Consider the following 25,487-nt stretch of genomic DNA (forward strand, 5'->3'; position numbering starts at 1 on the left):
TGATCTGAGTATCTAGGAGGGCCCCAGAGGCGCTACTACTGCTACCCCGCCCCCACCCCACCCCGTGCCCACCCCTAGATCCAGAAGGCGGTATTGGCCTGCACTGAGTCTGAAGCTCTCGGCTTCAGTTCAGTTCTGCCACTTTTTGGGCAGAGCTAACCACGAGGAAAGCACTTCGTAATATGGGAAGCATCCATGCTGGAGCACCAGAGAAGTGATCCCTTGTCCGGGAGCCCCTAGCTCTAGGGTCGGTGCCCATTACTGGACCCGTCTCATTTAACCTTTTCTCTGGCACAGAGTAGGTGATTGTGGATAGGTGCCACCTTCCCTCTCTTTAGACTCGGGCTGTCTCAGTGTCCAGAATGCCCTTCCTCCACACCCCTGCCTCTTTTTCTTCATTTTCGTCAAGGCTTAGCTGAAGGGCCCCCTCTGTCCAAAGACCTTTTTCTAACTTCTGGCACCCCGAATTGGTCGCCCTCTGCCCCCAGAAGAGCTAACTTTGTATCCATTTTCTCTTGTGGCTACAGTTCGTAACCCAAGTGTAGCACAGAACCTGTCCCTGAGTAGGAACATATCGCAGTTCAGTTGAATGGCATTGAATAGGAAATGAGGCTCTTCTGTGACTGGTGAAGTCAAGCATGGCCATGGCTCAGCCTCCTCATCTCCTCTGAATCTGGCCCCAGTTATGGCCATTCAGGGCCTGCCTAGACGGTGTTAGAAGACTAAGATGATGGAGGGACGGTGCAGTTCTTAGAGCATTCCAGACTGCAGCAGCAGCGTTTGGCAGGACTCTCCTCTCCTTTAAAGCAACCTGTGCCCTAAGAAAATGGAGCTATTGGTGATCTGGCGGTGGGATTAAAAAGAAAACCTTTTACTCCTAAAATAAGGGTGATATAGAAGGTCATGTGCCAGGCAGTCTGCCAAGTGCTGGGGATTCAAAGAAAGGAAAAATGCACGGTCCCCCTGTGCACTAGGAGCTCACATGTCGCAGGAGGAGACAGCAGACACCAAAGAAAAACAGGAAACCTGCCAAGTGAATGGAAGGCCATCCCAGAGGGCTTTGCCCGAGGGCAAGACCTGAGGTCTGAATTGTGAGACCAGGGAAGATTGGATAGTTTGAAGGAAAGGGCCAGTGGAGCCCAGCAGGGAGGCTCTTCTCCAAGGCTCCTGGCAAAGGGCATTTCCTTTTCCCATTGCATTTTCCTGGTTGGGCAGGACCTACTTTCCAAACCCGGCTGATGATCCAAAGTGCAGATCTTAGCCCAGTGTAACTTGCTTTTTGTCCATCATCAGAGGACCAGCTGAGCCCTCCCTCCTTCCCAAGACGGTACAGAGTGATGAAGCTTTTGGCCACCACAACTCTCAAGAATCCTTCACTGTATCAAGGCAAGTCATCAAGCATAAGTCTGTTTGGTGACCCAGTATCCTGAATTCAAGAGCATTGGAAGCATCAGAGCTCCCCAAACCACCAGATCTGTTTCCAGCCCAGCCTTCTCCCCCACCCCAGCTATTATTTTTTTCTGATTTATTAATTTATTTTGATTTAACAACAATCAGATGGCATGCAATCTGATATAGGCTATACTTATATGTTCCTGATAAACATATTTTCACATTAGTGATGTTGTAAGGAAAAATTAGAACCAATAAGGGGAAACACAAGAAAGAGAAAACAAAATAAAACAAGAAAAAAATTAGCAAACAGTCTGCTTCAATCTGCATTCAAACTCTTTCTTTGGATGTGGATAGCATTTTCCATCAGGAGGCTTTTGGAAATGTCTTAGATCCTTGCATTGCTGAGAAGGGCTAAGTCTACCAACATTAGTGATTGCATAACGTGGCTGTTACTGTGTACATTGTCCTGGTTCTGCTCACTGCACTCAGCATCAGTCCAGACAAGTCTTCCCAGGTCTTTCTGAAGTCTGCCCGCTCCTCATTTCTTCTAGCACAGTAGTATTCCAGTACGTTCATGTACCGCACCTTGCTCAGCCATTCCCCAGTGGATGGGCATCCTCTCCATTTCCAATTCTTGGCCACCACAGAAAGAGCTGCTGTATGTGGATCCTTTTCCCATTTGTATGATATCTTTGGGATGCAGACCTAGAAGTGCTATTGCCTCCTTCCCCCCCCCACCTCGCCATTAAGGAGAGAGAATTCAGGGCTGAGAAGAGGCTCCCACTTCTACATTACCACATCACTAGGTACAGGAGCAGGGTTTGGGAGGGCTCTGCTCAGGGCCCTCCTCACTTTGGCTATCTCATCAGATGCCATGGATTCAATTTCTCCTCCCTCTGGACTGTGGCAGTAGCTGCTGGGGTGGGGGTGGGGTCTGCCTGCCTCGAGGCTCTCCCCTCTCCTGTGCATCCTCCATTCAGCCATCAAAGGGATTTTCCCAAAGCACAGATCTGACCACAGCACTTCCTACTTTGCAAACTCCAGTGGCTTTCTGTCAGCTCCAGGATTCAATACAAAAGTCTCTGTCGCCCCCTCCTCCCTTTCCCCCGTCTTTCTTACACCTCATCATGCTCTTTGATCCCATGACACTGACCTCCCGGCTGACACTCCATTCCCCACCTCCAGGCATTTGCTCTGGCTGTGCTCCATGCCTGGAGCACTCTCCCCCTTCCTGTCTGCCTCCTGGCATCCCTGGCTTCCTTCAAGTCCCAACTCAAATCCCATCTTCTGCAGGAGGTTTTCCCCAGCCCCTCTTCATTCTAGTGCCTTCCTTCTGTTCATTATTTCTTTTTTTATCCTGTTCATACCATGTTTGCACAGAGTTGTTTACATATTGTCTTCCCCCCTTAGACTGTAAGCTCATTGAGGGGAGGGACTATCTTTTGACTCTTTTTGTCTTCCTAGCACTTAGCACAGTGCCTGAGAGTGGACACTTAATCATTTCTGGTCCTTAGTTCTCTAAAAGGACCAAAATGACATCACTCTGCTAGAGCCAAGTTTCAGTGTGTCTGACTGTGGCTGATCAGACCAATACAAGCTTGGAATGTTCTACCACAGGTCGGGCACAAAGAGTTCATGTGAACCTTTGGGGTAGATTTTCTAAATTCGCACATCGTGCGCTTTTTCTGAGCTGTTTCGATTCTGCTTTGCTCATAGAGAACAGCGTCTTCTCTGGTGAAGGCACATCAAGGTGGGCTCTCCTGTGCCAGTATCTCCCATGTCACACAATCAATTCCTGAGTTCTTAAGAAAGAGTTTGAGAGTGTCCTTGTATCCCTTCTTCTGACCTCCATGTGAGTGCTCTCCCTGTGTAAGTTCTCCATAAAATAGTCTTTTTGGCAAGCGTAGGTTTTACTTTGAGCAATGTGGCCAGTCCATCGCAGTTGCACTCTCTGAAGCAGAGTTTGAATGCTTGGCGGTTCAGCTCCAGGAAGGACCTCAGTGTCTGCTACTTTACCCTGCCAGGTGATCTTCAGGGTGGACACTTAATACGCGTTTATTGATTGACTGACATACACTTTTCAAAACCTACATAACTGAAGTTGAGTTTCTTAGACAATACTCTTTTCTGTTCTTTGTATATCAAGATGTTCAAATTTGTTGATATTTGTTAAGTTCATAATTTTAAAAAAAGAAAATTTAAGGAAAAAAAATAGTTCAAGACTCCATAGAGTAATGTAGATGGTGGAAGAAGGGCCTAGCTAAGCACTTTTACAAATATCTCCTTGAATCCTCACAACAGCCCTCTGGGATAGTTGCTATTAGTATCCCCATTTTACATAGAAGCTAAGGCCTGGGGAGGGGGGCAGGGAGGATAATGAGTGTGGGTTAGGGACTGGTATCAGGAGGAATTCTGAGACTTGAGGGCCCCCTGCCTGGGCCAGCTGGGCTCCTGACTTCCCCTAGGAAGAGGGAGGCAGCCTCTTCTTGAGTTCTGTGTTCCCTTCCATGAGCATTGAAGATGGCCCCATGCCAGAGGCCAGCAGGCTCCGGAGGGGCTCAGTCTCCCCTCTCCTAGAGTGGTGTATGAAATAGGAAGGCTTGAGTTTTTGTGACTTGTTTTAGAGGTGCTAAGAAAGTGACACCTGGGTCCGAAATATTGACCTATTTCCTTTTACCTATAATAACATAGCATCTAACATTTCACAGCATCTACCTAATGAAGTTAGCCCACTACTGCATGGCCGCGGACCCGTGGTCTGCACCTGGGCCCCTAAGGTGAGGCCAGGGAACTGTCTTTTCATAATAAATCATTCCCAAGGGACCAGGGACTTTTGTCCCACCCCCCTGCTCTGGCGAGCAGTTTCTATCCTTCTGGTGTCTTCATGTTTGGAATTAGAGTTAATAAATGATCATTATAAGGACATGCCTGCCTGCTGTCTACAGGCACTGTCAAGGTAAGGAGGTGCCAGTCCTGGTCCCTTGCCAAGGTGGCCATGTGCTGAAGGATCCAGATGTGGGGCTCCAGGTGGGCTTTAGTGCTAATGGAAAGCTTGCCAGGACGTTGTGAGCAAGCTCGGCTTTAGAGCTAGAAGAGACAGTTCCAGAGGCGTCACACGTGGAACCCTCAAATGTAATTGGGAAATGATGAAATAAAGCTACATTAGAACATAGATAATGTTATTAATATGTGACTGTACAGAGCCTTCCTTGCTTCTGTTGGAGTTTGGTACCCCTGGCCTAGCAGGGCAGGGACTTGTCCAGGGTCACTTAGCCACTGAACAAGAGGCAAGGTCCAGGAATCAGAGGCCACCCCGTCAGGGTCAGAGCCAAACCGGGAGGGGGGTAGGGTCTCTCTGTCCAGAGACTGTGCCCCTGAGTTTGGGGGGCTTCTTCACTGATGGTTTTCTCTGTGATTTCAGGTACTGTCTAATAGGAAGGATGGAGTTGGGGAAAGGCAAGCTTCTCAGGACCGGCCTCAATGCCCTGTACCAAGCAGTCCATCCCGTGCATGGCATCGCCTGGACTGACGGGAAGCAGGTTGTCCTGACGGCGCTGCAGCTGCAGAATGCAGGGCCCACATTTGGAGACTCAAGGATCATGGGGCAGTTTGAACACGTGCACGGGCTGTCCTGGGGTCCCCCAGGGGCGGCAGGTAGCCCCACCCTGCTGGCGGTACAGCACAAGAAACACGTCTCCGTGTGGCAGCTGTGCTCGAGCCTCTCGGAGAGAAGCAGGCTGCTGGTGTCCCAGACGTGCGAGGTCGGGGAGCCCCACCCCGTGCTCCCCCAGGGCTGCGTGTGGCATCCCCACAAGGCAATCCTGACCGTGCTCACCAGTCGCGACGTCTCTGTCCTCCACTCGGTGCACTGTGACAGCTCCCGGGTGAAGGCCGACCTGGTCAGAGACCAGGGCTTTGTGCACTGTGCGTGCTGGACCCATGATGGTCACAGGCTGGTGGTGGCTGTGGGCAGTGCCCTGCATTCTTTCATGTGGGACGACTCCCAGAAGACTCTGCACGCGTGCTCTTTCTGCCCGGTGTTTGATGTGGGTAGTCACATCTGCTCTGTGTTAGCCACTGTGGACATGCAGATTGCTGTGGCCACTGAACTCCCACTGGACAAGATCTGTAGCCTCCACTCAATGGAGGCCTTTGAGATATCGACTGCGGAAGAGATGCAGCCCTCACCCTCATCCCTGGCCGGCATTGTGGAGGAGCCCTCTGTGGAGCCCGGGAAAGCGTCCCCCGACTCAGAGCCGTCCTTCTCGTCTTCCTCCCTAGACTCAGGGGATCTCACGCTGATGCCCCCTGGAGGCCATCAATGCGACTCGAGCTTACTCTTCCGCCTCCAAGAGAAGGGCTGCCTCTCTGGAGCAGGCCAGGACTCCTCCCATTTGGTCCTGGTGACCTTCGACAGGACGGTCACCACCTCCCGGAAGGTGGGCATCCCGGGTGTCCTGGTGCCGGACCTGCTGGCCTTTGATCCCAAGTCTCAGGTGGTGGCTGTGGCCTCCAACACATGCCACATCATTCTGATTTATTCCCTGAGCCCCTCCTCGGCACCAGGTGTCCAGTGCATCCGGCTGGAGACCTGTGAGAGGCCCAAGGGCATCTGCTTCTTGTCAGACAAACTACTCCTGATTTTGGTGGGGAAGCAAAAGGTCACAGACCCCACTTTCCTTCCCTCCTCCAAGTCTGACAAGTACACCATTCGCTTGGTGGTCAGGGAAGTCACCTTCGAGGGAGAACCCTCCTGGAAGTCTGACTGGAGCCAGCAAGATTTCTGCAATGTCAGCACGACGCTGGGCTTGACCAGTGAGAGGAAGCCGGGGGAGAGCCACTGCCCCATCTTCTACCCTCAGATGAGAGAACTCCTCATCCCCGGAAAGCTCCACGTGCAGCCTCTGGCTAGGGTGAAAACCTTGATCGAGGAAATCACGGTCACTCCCTGGGCCCAGAGCCCCAGGCCCAATGCTGCACTGCTGAGCAAGCCCATGCCAGCCACTGATGCTGCTGCCTCCGTGCAAGGGCTGGAGGCTGTGTCCAGCCCCTGGTCCCCAGCTCCACTTGGCCCCGATGCCAGGCCAGGCTCACCAAAGACCCAGTGCCGCCTAATACACGAGCCCCTGAACCTTCCCCAGGACAAAGCCTCCATGAAGGAAAAGGAGGACAGTCGGTTGTGTAGGGTACTGGAGAGGCTGTCTGGAAGCTTCACGGACCTCCACCAGCGCCTCTTAGAGCTCATAGACCTTCTGCACGGGAAGGAGCAGCCACCATCCCCCACCACGTACCCGCTCTCTCAAGACCCATCTTTCCTTCTCATCACCTGTCAGGTAACTGAGAGTGGCTCCGTTGTCCCTGAGCCTGCCCTCCAGAGCTAGCCGTGGCTGTGCCAGAGCTGCAGTCTCTTCTGAAGGCTCCATTTAGCTTTGAAACCCACACCTTGGGATGTTTTCATGATTAATTCCTATATGCACTGGATGGATTCAGCTTCAGCTGTCCATGTGGAATATTTATACTGCTATTTAAATTCATGGGTCAGTAAGACCGATTGCATTCTCTAGTTAGGACATCACCTTAATGGTTTTCCCCTATTGGTTTCTTTCCTTGACTTGTCTGGCAGTCTAGGAGGAGGGCTTCTGATGCCCTCCCTCTAGGTCCTTGGGTCCACTTCCCAGGTGAGAGTTCCTTCCAGCAATGCAGAGTGCAGCTTAGCACTTTCATAGAGTGCTTTAAGGTTTACAAAGCACTTTATGGATGTCATTTTACTTGATCCTCATTCTTAACTATTAGAGACTATTTAGGTCAAGTTAAATGTGTGGTTTTGTTTTTTTAATAAAAAAGAGAGGCTATTCCCATTGGGCCAGCATGAGAAACATTAGGTTATAAAATGCACTCTCTTTACCTTCTCTTGTTTATTCCATCTGGAAAAGAACAGAAGCTTTCTTGCCAGGGAGAAGTTATTTCTGATCAAAACTGAAGGATTACTTCACTCCTGCCTGGCCTGGCCCACTGCCTGTGGTGAACCTCTTCTGAGTTTCAACAGCAACATGTAGTTCTGGCAGGATTCCCTTCCTCTGAATCCCTGAGAGCTCACCTGGGAAGTGGGGAGCAAATCCCTAAGAGCTCACCTGGCGGGGGATGAATACCTAAGAGCTCACCTGGGGGGTGTGTGAATACTTAAGAGCTCGTGGGGGGGGGATGATGAATACCTAAGAGCTCACCTGGAGGGAATGAATATCTAAGAGGTCAGCTGGCGGGGATGAATACCTAAGAGGTGGGGGGGGGGTGAATACCTAAGAGCTCACCTGGGGTGAATACCTAAGAGGTCAGCTGGGGGGGGTAAATACTTAAGAGCTCACCTGGGGAGGGGATGACTATCTAAGAGCTCACCTGGAGGGAGTGAATACCTAAGAGGTCAGCTGGGGGGGGTGAACACCTAAGGGGTCACTTGGGGAGGGGGAAGGAGGGGCTGGGCAGGAGCCTGTGAAGGAGAAGGTGGGCACACCATGCTCTGACCCTAGAGGAAAACATTCTTTCAAGTTGGTTTCTTTGAAACTGTCTTTCTGTAGTGTTGTTTCCATCCAAAAAATATTAATTTTTGTGTGTGTCAAATATGGCTTAAATGTTTTGAAGTGACTTTTTAGAGATCCTCATCTTTTCTCTTTATTGCCATCAGGGCTGTTGCTTGATGTCTGGCCTTGCTTGTCCTTCCCCCATTCTGGGTCCGTTCCCAGGCAGGCGCTGAAGTTTGAGATCTTAGTGAGGTCAGAGATTGCCCCTCTAGAGGGGCCTGGCCTGGGCTGCTGCTCCCCTGGGGGTGGGGTTTCTGGGCCCTGGCACCAGGGCTTGCATGGCCCGCAGCGGGTTGATGATGGTGCCACAGAGGAGGAGGAGGAGGTCCAGGCCTCATGGTGGTTATTGTGGGGTAACAGATTTTGTCCTTGGGCTTGAAGAAGCCGTCCCCGACAGGGCCCGTGGTGGACAAGAGAGCAGTCCTTCTCTGTGATGGCAAGGTGCGCCTGCAGACAGTCCAGCAGGTGTTTGGCCTCTCTCTGGTGGAGATGCAGCACGGTGAGTCAGTCTGGGGCTGGGGAGGGCTTCTGGGAGTAGGGCACCCCCTCAGGCACTCTCTGGGCTCCACCCTCCTGAAGGGCAGGTCTAGGGGCAGGGGCTGAGATGGCCTCCCATCCATCACCCAGCAAGCATTAAGTACCTGCTGTGTGCCAGGTGGTTTGAGATACAGGACCAAAGGATGGAGCAGTCCCCACTGGTCCGTGGTGTAAGGTTCCTAAGTACTGTGTGTGCAGGTAGTCTGTGACAGACACAGCGCTTCAAGAGGGAGGGTCCTAGTGATTTGAGGGGGTCAGGAAACCTTCGTGCAGAAGGTAGGGCCTGAGCAGCCTCATGAGGAGAGAGGTGGATTCTGAAGAAGGGAGGAGAAAGGGAAGCGCCCTGGAGGCGATAGGAAGACTGGACATGATTGCTTAGGGGTGTGACAGGGTCAGGTCTGTTAAGGAAAGTCACTTTGGCAGCTGAGCAGAGGGGTGGGGAGAGCTTGGGGGAAGGGAGCCCAGTGAAGAGACCCTTGCATCATCCCAGGTGGGAGGCCTGAACGAAGGGGTGGCTGCATGGGTGAAAAAAGGGTCAGACATGGGAAGTGGACAAGGCACAGGGTGGCAGCTATTGGAAATGCAGGGTAAGGGCATGTGAGGGATAATGCAAGGGCTCAGAACCTGAGACACTGGAGGAAGGTGGTGCCTTGATGGAAAGAGGCAAGTTTGGACTGTGGAAACACAGATTAGAAATTAATTGGAGACAAAACAACCTATGGGGGGGGCGGGGAAGGCGAGGCAATTGGGGTTAAGTGACTTGCCCAGAGTCACACAGCTAGTAAGTGTTATGGGTCTGAGGTCGAGTTTGAACTCAGGTCCTCCTGACTCCAAGGCCGGTGCTCTATCCACTGCACCACCCAGCCACCCTCAAAATGGCCTCATTTTTTCAGAACAGGTTGTAGAAACAATCGATAATTTCATGAAGAGAACGGCAGTAATGAGAGTATGTACCAACACCCGTGGAATGCGGCAAAAGCAGCATAAGCAGAGGAGAGTCCGTCCCTACATGCGTCCAGTGAACTGATGGGCAACGAAAACCCACTGGAAGAAGAACAGATTAAAACCCCCAGTTAGTTTGGAAGTCCTGCTAAGTAAAGATGAGAGTAATAAAGCGGAATGAAAGAAAACCATTGAATTAACAAATAAAACTCAAAGTTGGTTTTATGAAGAAAAAACAATAAAATAGATACTCTTGGTCAATCGATTAAAAGAAAGAGAGAAGAAAACCAAATCACTAGTATCAAAAATGGAACAGGTGACTGCGTCACTAATGGAGATGAAATCAAAGCATTTATTAGGAGTCATTTTGCCTAATTGTGTGCCAGTAAATAAAACAATTTAAATGGAAGAAATGGAAGAATACTTACAAAAATATATAAACTGTCTCAATGAACAGAAGAGGAAATAGAAAGTCAAAATAAATCTATTTTAGAAAAAGAAGTTGAACAGTTTATAAATGAGCTTCCTAAGAAAAAAGCAACAGGACCAGATAGATTTACAAGTGAATTCTACCAAACATTTAAAAATCAACTAATTGTAATGTTAAATAAATTATTTGGAATAATAGGTAAAGAAGGAGTCCTACCAAACTCCTTTTATAGAATAAACATGATGCTGATACCTAAACCAGGAAGAGCAAAAATAAACAGAGAAAATTGGTGAGCGATCTCATTAATGAAAATTGATGCAAAAATCCTAAATAAAATCCTACCAGGAGACCATACCAGTATATCACAAAGATTATATACACTGTGACCAAGTGAGATTTATATCAGGAATGCAGGGATGCCTTCAACATAGGATAACTATTATCATAATTTATTATGTCAATAATAAAAAATAACAAAAATCATGTGATGATACCAATAGATGCAGAAAAAGATTTTATAAAGTACAACACCCATTCCTATTAAAAAGACTTGAAAGCATAGGGAAAGCATCTACCTAAAGCCATCAGTGAGCATTGTTTGTAATGGGGATAAGCTAGAAGCCTTCCCAGTAAGATCAGAGGTGAAGCAAGGATGCCCATTATCATCAGTATTATTCAGTACTGCATTAGAAATGCTAGCAATAGCAATAAGAGAAGAAAAAGAAATTGAAGGAGTCAGAATGGGCAACAAGGTAACAAAACTCTCTATTTTTACGGACAATATGATGATATACTTGTGAATCCTAGAGATTCAACTAAGAAGCTGGTTGGAACAATTAATAATTTTAGCAAAGTTGCAGGATATAAAATAAATCCACATAAATCATCAGCATTTTTATATATCACCAACAAAACCCTGCAAGAAGAGATAGTAAGAAATACTCCATTTAAAATGATGGTAGACATCATAAAACACCTGGGAATATACCTGTCTAGACAAGCCCAGGGATTACATGAACATAATTATAAAACCCTTTTTATACAAATAAAGTCAGATTTAAATAATTAGAAAAATATTAATTGTTCATGAGTGGGCAGAGCCAATATAACAAAAATGACAATTTTACCTGATCTAGTTATTTAATGCCATCCCAATTAAATTACCAAAAAATAATTTAATTGAGCTGGAAAAAAATAAAACTCATTTGGAAAAACAAAAGATTAAGAATATTAAAGGAGGGGCAGCTATATGGACCAGTGAATAGAGCACTGGTCCTAGAGTCAGGAGGACCTGAGTTCAAATATGGCCTCAGACACATGATATTCACTAGCTGTGTAACCCTGGGCAAGTCCCAATTGCCTTGCCAAAAAAAAAAAAAAAGAATACTCAAGGAACTAATAAAAAAATGTAAAAGAAGGAGGTTTAACAATAGCATGTCTTAAACTATAATATAAGGCAGTAATTATCAAAACTATCTGGTACTGGCCATGAAATAGAAAGGTGGATTAGTAGAACAGAGTAGGTATACAATACCCAGTAGTAAATGATTTTAGTAACCTTGTGTTTGATAAATGTAAAGATTTGAACTTTTGAGATAAGAATTCACTATTTGATTTTTTTTTTTGAGGCAGTAGGGGTTAAGTGACTTGCCCAGGGTCACAGCCAGTTAAGTGTCAAGTGTCAGAGGCTGGTTTTGAATTTAGGTCCTCCTGACTCCACAGCTGGATCACTATTTGATTTTTAAAAAGTTGTTGGGCAAACTGGAAAGCAGTCTGGCAGAAAATGGGTAAAGACCAATATTTTACACCGTTTACCAAGATAAGGTCAAAATGGATACATGACTTAGATATAAAGGGAGATATCATAAGTAAACTAGAACATAGAACATATTACCTATCAGACTTATGGATAGGAGAATTTATTAATAAACTAGAGATATAGAGCATTGTGAGAAGTAAAATGGATAATTTTGATTACATTAAATTAAGTTTTTGTGCAAATAAAACCAATGTAGCCAAGATTAGAAGGAAAGCAGAAAATTGGGGGGAAAATTTTTATACGTAGTTTCTCAGATAAAGGTCTCGTATTCTCAAATAGAGAACTTTCTCAAATTTATGAGAATATGAATCATGCCCCAATTGAGAAATGGTCAAAGGACATGAACAGGCAGTTTTTAGATGAAGAAATCAAAGCTACATAGTCACATGAAAATGCTCTACATCATTATTGATCAGAAGAATGCAGATTAAAACTACTTTGAGATACCATCTCACATCTCTCAGAGTGGCTAAAATGATAAAGTAGAAAAATGACAAATGTTGGAAGAGATGTGAAAAAATTGAGACATTAATACGCTGTTGGTGGAGTTGTGAACTGATCCAACCATTCTGGGAAGTGATCTGGAAGTTGTAAAACTGTCTACCCTTTGACCCAGCAATACCTGTATTAGGTCTGTTTCCTAAGGTTTTCAGGGAAAATGTAAAAGACCCTATATGTTCTAAAATATTTGTAGCAGCTCTCTTTGTGGTGGAAAAAGAATAGAAATTGTGGGGATGCCTGTCAATTGGGGAATAGCTAAACGTGTTGTGGTATATGACCATATTGGAATACTGATGTGCTGTAAGAAAGGAGGAGCTGGTTGATTTTAGAAAACCACGGAAAGACTTGCATGAAATAATGAAAAGTGAAATGAACAGAGAACACCACATACGGTAACAGCAATATTGTTCAAATGGCCAAGCTATTCTGAGTCTTGTAAATATTCAAATCAACCACAAAGGACCTATGAAGAAAGAGGCTGTCTGCATGCAGAGAAAGAACTGATCAGTGGAAGTGTGCAGAGGGTGATTGTACATGTCTGCACCTATTTCTGTCCCATGATAGCCGTGTGGAGGGCAGGACAGGGGCAGGAGGGGCAAAAAGAGAAGGGAAAGCTGCTTGTACTTCGGAGACTAGCGGCTTATCTGCAGTCCTCTTTATTTTTCTGTTCTACTTTGTTATGGAAATGCTTGTTTTATTAAGTTCAGAATAAAAATAAAAAACTTCCATGGACCTCTGAAGGAAGATGCGGTCACCTCCAGAGAAAGAACTGATCAATAGAAGTGTGCAGAGTGTGGTTTTACATATATTTATAAATCTGTATCAAATCAGGGCCTTCTCTAGTTTGGAGTTGGGGGGAGGGAGGGAGAGAGACAGTCTAGAACTTGAAAAAGAACAAAAGAATAAATAAAATTTAAAAAAAAAAGAAATAAACCAGCCTAGAAGAGGGAAACCTGATTTGTTTGGGGCATGTAACGTTTGAGGGGCCTGTGAGGCTTCCCATCTGAAAGTCCCATAGGAATTTGGTGGTAAGGGATGGAAGCCGAGGGAGAGAGACCAGGGTGTCACCTGCAAAGAGATGATGTCATCACCAAGAGAGGGGAGAGGAAGAAGAGCAGAGGGCCCAGGACAGAGCCCTGAGCAACACCTGCAGTTAGAGGGCACGATCTGGAGGAGGAGAATGGGGGAGGGAGGAAGGTGTCAGGGAGGGGGGAGTGACCAGCCTCGTCAGAGGCTGCAGAGAGGGAGCTCAGGGAGCATGAGGACTGAGAAAAGGCCACTAGGAGGTCACTGGTCACTTTGGATGGAACGGTTTTGGTGGAAGGATGAAAGCTAGATTATAAGAAGAGAGAAAGTGGATCCCCCTAGGCCTTTGGGAGTTTAGCCACAGAGGGCAGGTGAGATGGGGACAATAACTAACAGAGATGGAATGGTCATGAAAGGGGTTTTTCAGGATAGGGAGACCTAGGCATGACTGTGGGTAGGCGGGAAGGAGCCACTAGACAGGAAGAGGCTGAAAATAAGTGAGGGGGGATGGCAGAGGGGTGAGCTGCTGGAGGAGGCGGGGTGGCCGGGAATGGCAGAAGGGTTACCTGGAGGAAGAGGCAGGATGGCAGAGGAGTGACCTGCGGGAGGAGGTGGGGTGGCCAGGAATGGCAGAGGGGTTACCTGGGGGAGGAGGTAGGATGGCAGAGGAGTGACCTGCGGGAGGAGGTGGGGTGGCCAGGAATGGCAGAGAGGTTACCTGGGGGAGGAGGTAGGATGACCGGGGTCTCTTGTGTGAGCAGAGGGGTCAGCCTTGGTCAGGAGAGAAGCTGCCTCATCCTGGGAGACTGTAGAAGATGAAAAAGAGAGGGGAGGAAGTGCAGTTGGCTGGTTAGACACATTTTTCAAGGAGTTTGAGAGAGGAAGGGATGGGGTATAGCTGGAGGAGATTTTTAAGACTGAAATGTGTAAGTGGTGTGGACGGGGGCAGAGGTGGCCATGCAACGGTCTGCTGGAGAAGGTGGGAAGGAAGTGTGAGTGCTTGTGTGAAGTGCCCTGATTCAGTCCCTTCTCCCTCACAGACATGGACCTCCCCCCAGCTGAAGTGCCTCATTTCACAGATGAGGAAATTGAGGTACCATAGCTCTTAAGAGGCAGAGCCAGGATTCTGCCCAGCTCCTCTTCACAGCTATGGGCCAGAAAGCCTCAGGCTGGCCCTTGAGATCTCTGTCTCTCTCCACTCTCACCAAGGGTGGCCTTGCTGGGGGCTTTTGAGTCAGGACCCTGCCTCTGACTGTCTCTAGCCGTGGCCAGAGGGTCTCGCCTAAGCGCCTGTGTCTCAGTTTGCATCAGGGAATTGTCATGACATTCAAAAGTGATGATGGGCGCCAGAAACGTGAACAGCAAAGGGGAGCTGTCTTAGTCTTTGTGTGCTCAGCATGGGCTAGGCACTGCCTGGCACAAGGCGTGTTTGTAGATGGGGCTCTCGAGGGGTGCCAGGCCAGCCTCTGGCCTGAGAGCAGTCTTTAAAAGCAGAACCGCGCCCTGGACCTTTCCCTTAACAAAAGTGTGGGGTCCCTTCTGCAAGCCCCGCTTTGCACCATCAGCCACTGACAGCTGGGCTCTGCCCTTTCCTCCCCACAGTGCCCCCTTAGCTCCCACTGACCCCTGCTGGAGCTCAGGAGTGAGGGATGGGTTAGGGTTAGGGCCTCTGACCTCCCTCTTTTGAAATTGCAGGCTCCCTCTGGATCCTCCTCTCTGCGGACAGTGAAGGCTTCATCCCGTTAACATTCTTGACCTCCCAGGAGATCACCATCCGTGATGGCAGTGGCAGCAGGCTGGGCTCCCCCACCCAGTGAGTCAGCATCTGTCTGCCAAGCAGGCGTTTGCACTGGAGCGGTCCCCACCCCTCTGAAAGGCCATTCTGCAGTGTCCAGATATCTGGAGCACTCAGGGCCGCGTGGGCCTGAAAGGGCCTGGGCATCACTTTGCAAAGAGACAGGAAGAATAAAGTCTGGTAACGCCACTGTGCCGCCACCACCCACAAGTCTCTGCCTCTGTCTCTCTCTGTCTCTCTCTTGTTCTCTTTCTCCTTCTCTTTCTGTCTCTCTGTCTCTGTCTCTCTCTGTCTCTTTCTGTTTCTGTTTCTGTCTCTCTTTGTCTCTGTCTCTCTGTCTTTCTCTCTGTCTGTCTGTCTGTCTGTCTGTCTGTGGCTACCATGGGGTCTAAGGGGCTGTCTGAGAGTCCGGCTGGCCCCTGACAGGGAGGCTCGGGGAGCTCTGGATTGGGCTAGGATGGGAGCCAAGAAGTTCCGAGCTCAAATCTGGCCTCAGATGCTCCCTTGCTGGGTGACCCTGGGGAAGTCACATCACCACTGTCTGCCTCAGTTTTCTCACCTGTAAACTGGGAGTCCTAACAGTCCCTCCGTCCCAGGGTGGCTGTGAGGATTTGTCAAAGCTCTTCCCAGTGCCTGGCACATAGTAAGCATGTAGTAGTAGGTCTGCACCCGCCCCACCCCCTCCCCCCAGAACTGTGCTTGACCCTGGGAATGCCAAGGAGAGGAACAACAGTCCATGCCTTCAGGACTCTTGCAGTCTCTGGGGGAGACAAGCAAATTCTGGGGGAGGGGAGAGCAGGAAAGGGGGACCTAGAGGCAGAAGAGAGAAGGGAGAGCATTCCAGACAGGAGGGACAGCCTGGGCAAAGGCCCGGTGTGGGAGATGGAGCATCCAGGAGGCCACCTTCACTGGCTGGAAGATTATGAGGCAGTGGATCAGGTGTGAGAAGCCTGGAGAGTGGGGAGAGGGGGCAGGTTACGAAGGGCTTTGAAGGCCAAACGGGGAATTTCGTATTTGTTCCTGGAGGTGAAGGGGTCAGAACTGCGCTTTAGGAAAATCCCATTGGCGGCCGAATGGAGAATGGACGCATCAGGGAGAGACTGAGGCAGGCAGACCCCCTCCTCCACCCTCAGCAGCTCCTGCCATTGTCCAGGTGTGAGGTGATGAGGGCCTGTGCCAGGGTGGGGGCAGGTGGGAGGAAAGAAGGGGGCATGTCTCCAGAGGTGAGATTGACCAGAGGTGCCACAAAGGTGACATCATTAGGCCCCGGGGAGTTCCCCTTTGCAGCTACATTGGTACAAAGCCCATTCTTCCTCCTCCTCAAAGTTGTTTGTGCCCTCAGAATTTCATTTTTGAGCATCTCCCTCTTTTTTCCCTGTTCCCCTTGTTGTTTCCTCTGCCTTTTGAAGGATGAAATTATCCTATGGGCAAGTCAAGAAATGATTGGGGGGGGAGAGTGTGCTTTTGGGAGAGATGGAAGGAGAGAGGAAGGAAGGAAGGGAGGGAGGGAGGGTAGGAGGAAGAAGGGAGGAGGGAAGAAGGAAGGGAGAGATGGAAGAAGAGAGGAGGGAGGAAAGAAGGAGAGAGAGGAAGGAAGGGAGGGAGGGAGGAAGAAGGGAGGAGGGAGGAAAGACTTAGGGGAGAGAGAGGAAGGAAGAAGGGAGGGAGGGAGGGAGGAAGGAGGCTGGCTCCAGTAGATGCATGATGACAACGGGATGTCGTGGCTCCACACCTGCTGCCGTGTTTCCTCGACTTTCTGCCATCTCCTCAGTGATCTTCACATTTTCCCACTCTGGTTCCTGGCCTGTGCTCACGCGCCTTTCCCTTCCCAATGCAGGGCTCTTTAGCACAGCTCCTGAGTGGGTCCTGTTTGCCCGCTGGTATTAGGAGCTTCCCCTCTTCTTGTGTGTTTCCTGGTGCCCAGACACGGGGGCGGGGATTCCCCCCCAACTCCTTCCCTGGATTTCTGGGTGTCTTGGTTGCTGTGCTCGCTCTGGGGTGCCTCCTCCCTGTGGGGTCTACTTTGGTGGGTGTCCAGAGGGAGTCTGCTCTTCCCCTCCATGCTTTTTATTATAAAGCCTTTTTTTTCACTTTATTGATTAATTTATTTTGAATTATCAACCATCACTTCCAAAGCTTTTGACTTTTACATTTTTCTCCCCCTCCCTCCCCCAAGACAACGTGCGATCTGATGTAGGGTCTACTTATACATTCCTATTAAACATTTTCTCATTAGTCATGTTGTAAGGAAGAATTAGAACCAATAGGAGGAAATACCCCTCCTCCCTTCTTTCCTACCTCTCTCCTTCCTTCCTCCTCCCTCCCTTCCTTCATTCTTTCCGCCCTCCTCCCTTCCTTCTTCCCTCCTCCCTTCTTTCCTCCCTCCCTCCCTTCCTTCCTTCTTCCGTCTCTCCCAAAAGCACACTCTTCCCCCCTCAATCATTTCTTGACTTGCCCATAGGATAATTTCATCCTTCAAAAGGCAGAGGAAACAACAAGGGGAACAGGGAGGAAAGAGGAAACAAAGCACAACAGAAGGGGAAAAAAAAAGCAAATAGTCTGCCTTGATCTGCATTCAAACTCCCTAGTTCTTTCTTTGGATGTGGATAGCATTTTCCATCACGAGGCCTTTGGAGATGTCTTAGATCCTTGTATTGCTGAGAAGGGCTAAGTCTATCAACGTTAGTCATCGCACAGTGTGGCTGTTACTGTGCACAACGTTCTGGTTCTGCTCACTTCCCTCAGCAACAGACCATACAAGTTTAAAGACATTTTTAAAATAGGATTGTCAACCACCTGGCAACTGTCACCTGTTTGCCAGCCATTTCAGGCCAGGAGCCTGCCCGTTATATTTTGAGCTGTGGTCCAAAAACCTAGACCCCATTTTCAGACACCACCTTCTTGGTCAGTTGTCCGCTTTTCCTCTTTGGCGTCCAGCCTGTGCTCCTGGAGACTCCCATTTCTTGCCCAAGTCTTTCTTGAGTGCCTCCACCCTCTGGCAAGCATTTGTGTCCAGGGTCGTGGCCCCCAGGCTGACAGGAGGCAGCAAGTTGCTGTGGCCTCGGGGCCTGGGAAGACAGCAGCGCTCCTAAGCACAACCTCTGCCCTCACTGCTGCTCTGCTTCATTTCTTTCACCCTTGGGATACCTCATCAGAGCAGCCAGCCCGAGGAGACCTTTCAGGAAGAGCCTCAGACCCACTCTCAAGCTCCAATGGTGCAACTGCCCTTCCCCTCCCTCCCATACACTGCAGCATTCTTGTGCTCTCCTGTGTCCTGACAAAGGTAGCCAGATGACCTGCCTATTGTCTGTGATAGGACAATGTAGAGGAGCCATAGGTCCCCTGGGCCCTTGTAGGAGAGAGAAGGAAGGGGTGGTAGGGGCTCTTGTTTGGGGCAGCAGCAGCCCAGCCTGGGGATGGGTGAGGGTGAAGGAAAGAATCTCAGTCCTCTACAAAGAGGCCCCTCTGGGCCAGCGCAGGGGACCTTTGCCCCTTCCCAACTTGGTCCTGACTCTGCCACCAGCCTAGGACACTTCTAGAGGAGCTAGGGGTCTGCATGTGATGAGACCTGGGGTTCCCCTACCTTCCCTGGGCTATGCTGTCTCGAGAGACGCTCTGCTCACTCTTTTCTGGGTGCATCTGGATGTGAGGGTTCAAGGCCTGAGGCAGGTAGATGGTTGGAAGACTGTGCTCTGGGGTCTTTCCTGAGGCAGGTAGCCACCCCTGGCTAACTCTGCCTTTGGGAGCAAAATGTCAGAGGGTATGGGCAGCAGAGCCGAGCCAGGGGCCAAACCCTCCGGTCTCCAAAACCATGACTTTGCCTTTTGATTTCTTGTGTGCTACCATCTTACTTTTAAAATTTGAGTTCTTGGATCATGCATTGGATTATGCTTGTTAAAATACATTTTGTTTTCTTTAGTTGGATGAATAAAAATGATATGAGTATTCCATGAATGCTCTACTTAAAAAATGATTAAGATCTCTGGCCCACACCCTAATGAGGAGGGCTGCCCACACCTACCCTGAGGAGTGATCTGTACCTCACAGGGGCCTGGAGAGAGATGGAAGCTTTCATGAAGGACACTGAACTTGCTGACTTCCCAGCAGCCTCCCTTCTCTTTATGACCAAAGCCAGTTATAAAAGAGAGCATTGCTGCACATGGAGGCAAAGTCAATCAGTCAGCAGCGTTAAGTGCTTTCCATTTGCCAGGGACTGTGGCAAGAGCTAGAGATACAAAGACCTCAGTCCTTGCCCTCAAGAAGCTCACAATCTAATGGGGGAGGCAACATGCAAACAAATACTGACAAAGCAAGGTATTTGTAGGGGAAATGGGACGTAATCAGCAGAAGGAAGGCTCTGGAATAAGGAACTTCCGGGGAAGGCTTTCCATGTGTGTGGAACAGTGACCCTAACCCAAATTAAACTCGGTGACTTCTCAACATGGAAAGCAAAGGTTACCTTTATTACACTCTCCCGAGATGGCTGTCTGCTCCTTAGACCATGTAACAAGGGCTGCCTTATAAAAGCAGATCTCCTCCCACCACGCAAACAAGTCTCCGCCCACCACTATCCCTTACCCCCTTAACCGGGAGGTGGGGCTTACATTCCAGGCTCAAAACTCAAAGACAAAGAAAGAGGCTGGAAGCCAAGGGCAAATGGCTCAGGTTTGGGCTGGGGCAGGGCTTATTCTTTGTTAGGTGCTTAAAAACAGGGTCTGAATGGGGGAGGATTTTGAAAGTAATAATCAAGAACTGTTTGACCCTTTGAGGAGCCTTCACTTCTGAGAGTTCACTTCTCACACTACCTTCTGAACTCATTACCTTAATTACACTGAGAAGTCTTCACTGGGACATCCTATTCATGTGGAAGGTGGGTTTTAGTGGGGCCTTCAAGGAAGCCAGGGAGGTTGTTACCTGCTAGACCTTGGAGCCTCAGTTTTCTGCTCTCCAAAATGAGGAGGTGGCGAGATGGCATCTGAGAGCCCTTCCAGCCCTAGGTCCATGATAATCGACTAATCGGAGCCCACCAGCTCAAGAATTTGAATGCTGGGAACTTGGCCCAAGTGCGAGATTTACTTCCCTCCACGTTATTACTGCGTGGTTCAGGGGCCTGAAGAGTGTGCCCACGTCATCTAGATCCTCTCTAGGCCCCGGGCAGACCTCCAACCTTCCCGTTTTCAGGAAACTTTCCTGCCTTGTGATCATGCATCTGGGGGATTCCCTCCCTGCCTTGGATATCTGAGAGGGCCCCCCCCCACCCCGACCTGTAGCTCTTATCGGTCCCACAGATCTGTGCTAAACCTTCACTGGTATGAATCACAGAACATGGCACAGCTCAGCATTCCCAAGTCAGTCCAACTTGTGAGTAAAACCTCCCCAACTCACTAACCTGCTGCCATGGATCCAGTTCAGAACACCCCACGATTTGTCCAGGGAATCAAGGCCAAGTTTACTAGCCCTCCCAAACCATAGCTTCTGGCCAAGGGAAGGAAGACTTGGGGCTGAGGGTGGGGCAAGCCTAGCCATGATACCTGGGAAGATGACTGAGCCCCCTTTTCTCTATGGATATACCCCATGACTAGCTTTCTTCTCAGCTGGTTAGTCTGGTGTGGCCCAGGACAGAGGTCGAGGGTAGTGACCCCTATCAGGTCTAGGCTGTACCCTCAGATGGGGGCAATGAGGGAATGGGGTTGTGCTGGCAGGCCCCATGGTTACTGATAAGCCCTGGAGAGTCCAAGAAACAGTTCCTGGAACCAGACATTCTATTAATAATGTCTCCCTCTTCTGCCTCTCCTCAGACGCACTAGGAAACACCACCAGTCAACAGACATTTATTAAGCACCTACTATGTGCCAGTCATGTGCTAAAAGCTGGAGATGCAAGGACAGGCAAAAACAGTCCCCGCCTTCAAGAAGCCTAGAGTCTAATGGGGGAAACAACATGAAAATGACTGTGTGTAAACAAGATGCATACAGGACAAACTGGATGTAATCTCAGGGGGAAGGCATTAGCATTAAGGGAAATCAGGAAAAGCTTTTGGATTGGAAAGGAAGGAGAGGGCCAGGAAATGGAGGGCTTTAACATGGAATATTTTGTGTTTGCTCCTGGAGAACATAGGGAACCACTATTGAGTAGGGGAGTGATATGGTCAGGCCTGTGCTTCAGGAAAACCACTTTGGTGGCCAAATGAAGGATGGACTGGAGTGGAGAGAGACTTGAGGCAGGTGGACCCCTAGCAACTATTGCGATAGTCCAGGCATGAGGTGATAAGGGTCTACACCAGGGTGAGGGCAGGGTCAGAGGAGAGAAGAGGGCATATCCAAAAGACGCCACAGAAATTAAATTGACCAGAGATGTTGGAGAGGTGGAATCAACAAGGGACGGTGCAGAGGTGAAATCGACCAGAGATGCTACAGAGGTGAAATTGACAAGCCTTGGCACCATATTGAGTAAGGAGTGGTGAGAGTTGGTGAGGAGTCCAGGATGACTCAGGTTGGTAGCCTGAGGGACTGGGAGGAGGGTGGTGCCCTCTCCATTGATAGGTAAGGTAACAGTTGATGGGTGGGGGTTAGGGGGAAAGATCATGATTTCTGTTTTGGACATATTGAGTTTAAGATGTCTACTGGGTGTCCAGTTGGAGATATCTGAAAGACAGTTGAAGATGAGAGACTGGAAGTCAGCTGAGAGATTGAGGCAGGATGAGTAGATTTGAGAATCATCAGCATAGAGATGGTCATTAAACCCATGGAAGCTGATGAGATCACCAAATGAAGTAGGACAAAGGGAGAAGAGAGCCCAGGACAGAGCCCTGAGGGACATCTACAGTTTGAGGAGCATGTTTCACAGGGAGAGTGACTAAAAAGCATGCCTTAATTAGTGGGTGTATGAGAATATGAGATATGTGAGATGATGTGTATGACCTGATGCAGAGTGACATAAGCAGAGCTTGGGGGAAAGACATGCAGGGGAGCTGGGACAATGGCACCGAGAAGACTCTTCAGAGCATCCAAAGGCAGACGCAGTTCAGCAGTCAGCCATAGTTCTGAAGAGCACTTGAAGAAACGCGCCTCCCTCCTCTTGGCAGCGATATCGACTCCACAGCTGTTGTCAGAGGATTTTGCTGAACTGTTTTTCTCCGTTACAGGATCTCCCCCCAGGCCAGACTGAGCACTCAGGCCGGTGATCTTCCTCTCATCTGACTGGTGAATCCTTAGCCTTGACCACTTTGCTCACTTGTTCCGGCATGACTCAGTCTCTGGACTTCAGCAGCTGCCTTGACTCCCTTGGGTCCTCTCCCCCTCCCTCCTTCCCCTCCCTTTTCCAGCTCTTCTTTATGTGCTGTCTTCCCCTATTAGAATATAATCCTCCTGAGAGCAGGGACTGTCTTGCCTGTCTTTGTGCCTCCTGCACTTAGCACCATACCTGGTACATGTTAAGCAGTTACTCTATCTATTGGAAGCATCCATTTTCATATGTTGCAGGGTTACATCCAGAAATGATCATGATTTCAGAAATAAGTGTCATCTCTGAGAGGATTCTGGGAAGATGGCAGAGTAGGTCCGAACATTCCAAGCTTTCCAGATTTCCCCCACAAACAAGACAAAGCAGTGCCTCAGGGGGAGCATAGAGTGGTTAAAAACAAACAAGAGAGGCAGCTAGATGGTGCAGTGGATAGAGCACCGGCCTTGGAGTCAGGAGGACCTGAGTTCAAATTTGACCTCAGACACTTACTAGCTAGCTGTGTGACCCTGTGCAAGTCACTTAACCCTCATTGCCTCCAAAATTTAAAAAATTAAAAAAAAAACAAAACAAAGCAGAAGAGTTGAGGCAGAACAGTGGTCTTTCTGGGACAATGGGAGAAGATCTGAGATTTGGTCCCTATGCAGAATAAACACCTCCAGGCTAGTTCTGCTGAAACAGCAAGCAGCAGAGCCCTGTGGTCAGCTGGGTTGGGAGGTAGCCTCAGCCCCAGCCATAGGAATTTTCACCTCCCGTACAGTGTGGGGAGCTGGGCATCTGGGTGGGGGAAGATTGAGGGAACCTCCGCTGATAAGGGGCATCAGATCCAGCTGTGCTGCTGAGACTCAGCCCTGGGCTAGAAGGAACCAGCACACCCCTGGTGAAGGCAGAGGCAGTGGGGTGGGGACATTCTGGCTGTGGCCACTTACAGGAGGGTGGAGTTCTTGGTTTGGGTTACAGGCCAAAGGGGAGAACTGAAGGAGGATCTGAGGCCAGAGGCACCATCCCCCATCCCCCAGAACTGGAGGTTATTACAATAATAAACCACTATAAATTTAGAAATAATTAATAGGCAAAGGAGAAAGAACACAACCATAGAAAGTTCCTATGGAAATAGAGAAGACTGGAGTTCATCTTCAAAGGAGGGTACTGAAGCAAAAAAAAAGCCTCTCCCACCCCAAAGAGTAATGTCAAATTGTCACCTACCCAACAAGAATTCATAGAAGAACTTTAAAAAGACTTTAAAAATCAAATGACAGAGATTGAGGAAATTTTTTTTAAAAAAAAAGAACAATCCAAGAAAAACAAGAAGATTATGAAAAGAAAGTCAACCAACTAGAAAAGGGAATTCAGAATCTTAAGGAAGAAAATGACTCCTTGAAAATCAAAATCGGACCAGGGGAAGCCAGCAAAGTTATAAGAGATCGAGAAATGACAAAACAAAATATAAAGAATGAAAAAATAGAAGAGAAAGTGAAACATCTTATAAGAAAAACAACTGATTTGGAGAACAGATCAAAAAGAGAAAATATCAGAATAATCAGACTACCTGAAAGCTACAATCAGAAGAAGAATTTTGGTACAATAAAACAAGAAATAATTAAAGAAAATTGTCCTGAAGCATTAGAACAAGAGGGGCAGGTAGAAATAGAAAAAATCCACCAATCATCACCTGAAAGAGATCCTATGAGGAAAACCCACAGGAATATCATAGCTAAATTCTGAAACCCCCCAGCTCAAGCAGAAGATATTACGAGCAACAAGAAAAAAAAAATTCAAATATGGTAGAGCCACAATTAGAATCATACAAGACCTAGCAGCAGCGATACTAAAAGACCATAGATCTCATAACACTATATATTGAAAAGCAAAAGAATTGGGGTTGCAGCTGAAAATATCATACCTTGCAAAGTTAAGTATAATCCTGAACAACAACAAAAAAATGGATATTCAATGAATTGCCAGACTTTCAGGATTTTGTTGCAAAAAGACCTGAAATCAATAGAAAATTTGACACACAAGAGTCAAGAGAAAAATAAGGTAAACATCAAAGCCTAATTGCAAGGGACTCGCTAAGGACAGACTGCTTATTTTTTATGTGAGGAAGTGTAAACTGTATGTCTCAGATAGTTATTTGTAATTGGGCAGTTCAAAAGAAAGACTGGGGCAGATTTGAATATGATGCAATGCTAAAAAGTAAACCATTTAGGAAAAGGTAAAAACAGTAATTATCTTATACAAACAAGGTGCAAGAGGAAGAACCACCACAGAGCAATTAGGTGGGGAAGGGGGCTGTTCTGGAAACCTTCTCTCATCAGAGAACGGATTAGAGAGGGGACAATCCATAGATATCTAGAAGAGTATAAAAATATTCTAAGTTCAAGACAGTTCTCAGATGAAGAAATTAAAGTCATCTATAGTCATATGAAAAAATGCTCTACATCATTACTGATTAGAGAAATGCAAATCAAAACAACTCTGAGGTACCACATCACACCTATCAGATTGGCCAACATGACAAAACAGGAAAATGATAAATGTTGGAGAGGATGTGGGAAAATTGGAACACTAATACATTGTTGGTGGAGTTGTGAAATGATCCAACCATTTTGGAGAACAATTTGGAACTATGCCCAAAGGGCTACAAAAATGTGCCTACCCTTTGATCCAGCAATAGCACTTCTAGGGCTATATCCCAAAGAGATCAAACAAATGGGAAAAGGACCCACATGTACAAAAATATACATAGCAGCTCTTTTTGTGGTGCCAAAGAATTGGCAATGGAGAGGATGCCCATCAATTGGGGAAAGGCTGAGCAAGTTGTGGTATATGAATGTAATGGAATAATATTGTGCTATAAGAAATGATGAACAGGCTGACTTCAGAAAAACCTGGGAAGACTTATATGGTCTGATGCTGAGTGAAGTGAGCAGAACCAAGAGGACTTTGTACACAATAGCAGCCGCGTTATGCGATGACTAAGAATGTTAAACTGAACCCTTCTCAGCATTATGAGGATCTAAGACATCTCCAGAGGCCTCAGGATGGAAAATTCTGTCCACATCCAAAGAAAGAAGTATGGAAGTCGAATCACTCTCACTTATCTTTACCTTCTGTTGAGTTTTGTTTCATCTTTCTGATGGTTCCTCCTATTGGTTTTAATTTTTACTTACAACTTCACTAATGTGAAAATATGTTTAATGGGTATGTAAATGTAAAGCCTATGTC

General features: G+C 48.0%; 1 protein-coding gene and 1 long non-coding RNA gene across 5 annotated transcripts in view; one reads left to right on the forward strand and one right to left on the reverse strand.

Annotated features, from left to right (window-relative positions):
* WDCP (WD repeat and coiled coil containing) overlaps positions 1-15,223 on the forward strand; it is a 33,121-nt gene extending 17,898 nt beyond the window's left edge. Inside the window, exons 2-4 of one of the 4 annotated variants that reach the window (XM_020977998.2) lie at positions 4,817-6,728; positions 8,352-8,469; positions 9,401-12,972. In XM_020977998.2, the coding sequence (XP_020833657.1) occupies positions 4,836-6,728; positions 8,352-8,469; positions 9,401-9,534 (2,145 nt within the window). In that variant the 5' untranslated portion in view covers positions 4,817-4,835 and the 3' untranslated portion in view covers positions 9,535-12,972. Of the gene's footprint in view, positions 1-3,783; positions 6,729-8,351; positions 8,470-9,400; positions 12,973-14,920 lie in introns of those variants that run through there. The other 3 variants (XM_020977995.2, XM_020977996.2, XM_020977997.2) reach the window with 3 other exon arrangements.
* LOC110202042 (uncharacterized) lies at positions 9,485-14,979 on the reverse strand. The gene is made up of 3 exons (XR_013484404.1): positions 14,900-14,979; positions 13,944-14,031; positions 9,485-9,551 (listed from the first exon to the last, which is right to left on the reverse strand). It is a non-coding gene; the product is annotated as an uncharacterized LOC110202042 (long non-coding RNA).
* Positions 15,224-25,487: the final 10,264 nt, after the last annotated feature.

This window comes from Phascolarctos cinereus, unplaced genomic scaffold, assembly GCF_003287225.1.
Source record: "Phascolarctos cinereus isolate Bilbo 61053 unplaced genomic scaffold, phaCin_HiC Scaffold_2;HRSCAF=192, whole genome shotgun sequence".
NCBI classification, from domain to species: Eukaryota; Metazoa; Chordata; class Mammalia; order Diprotodontia; family Phascolarctidae; genus Phascolarctos; species Phascolarctos cinereus.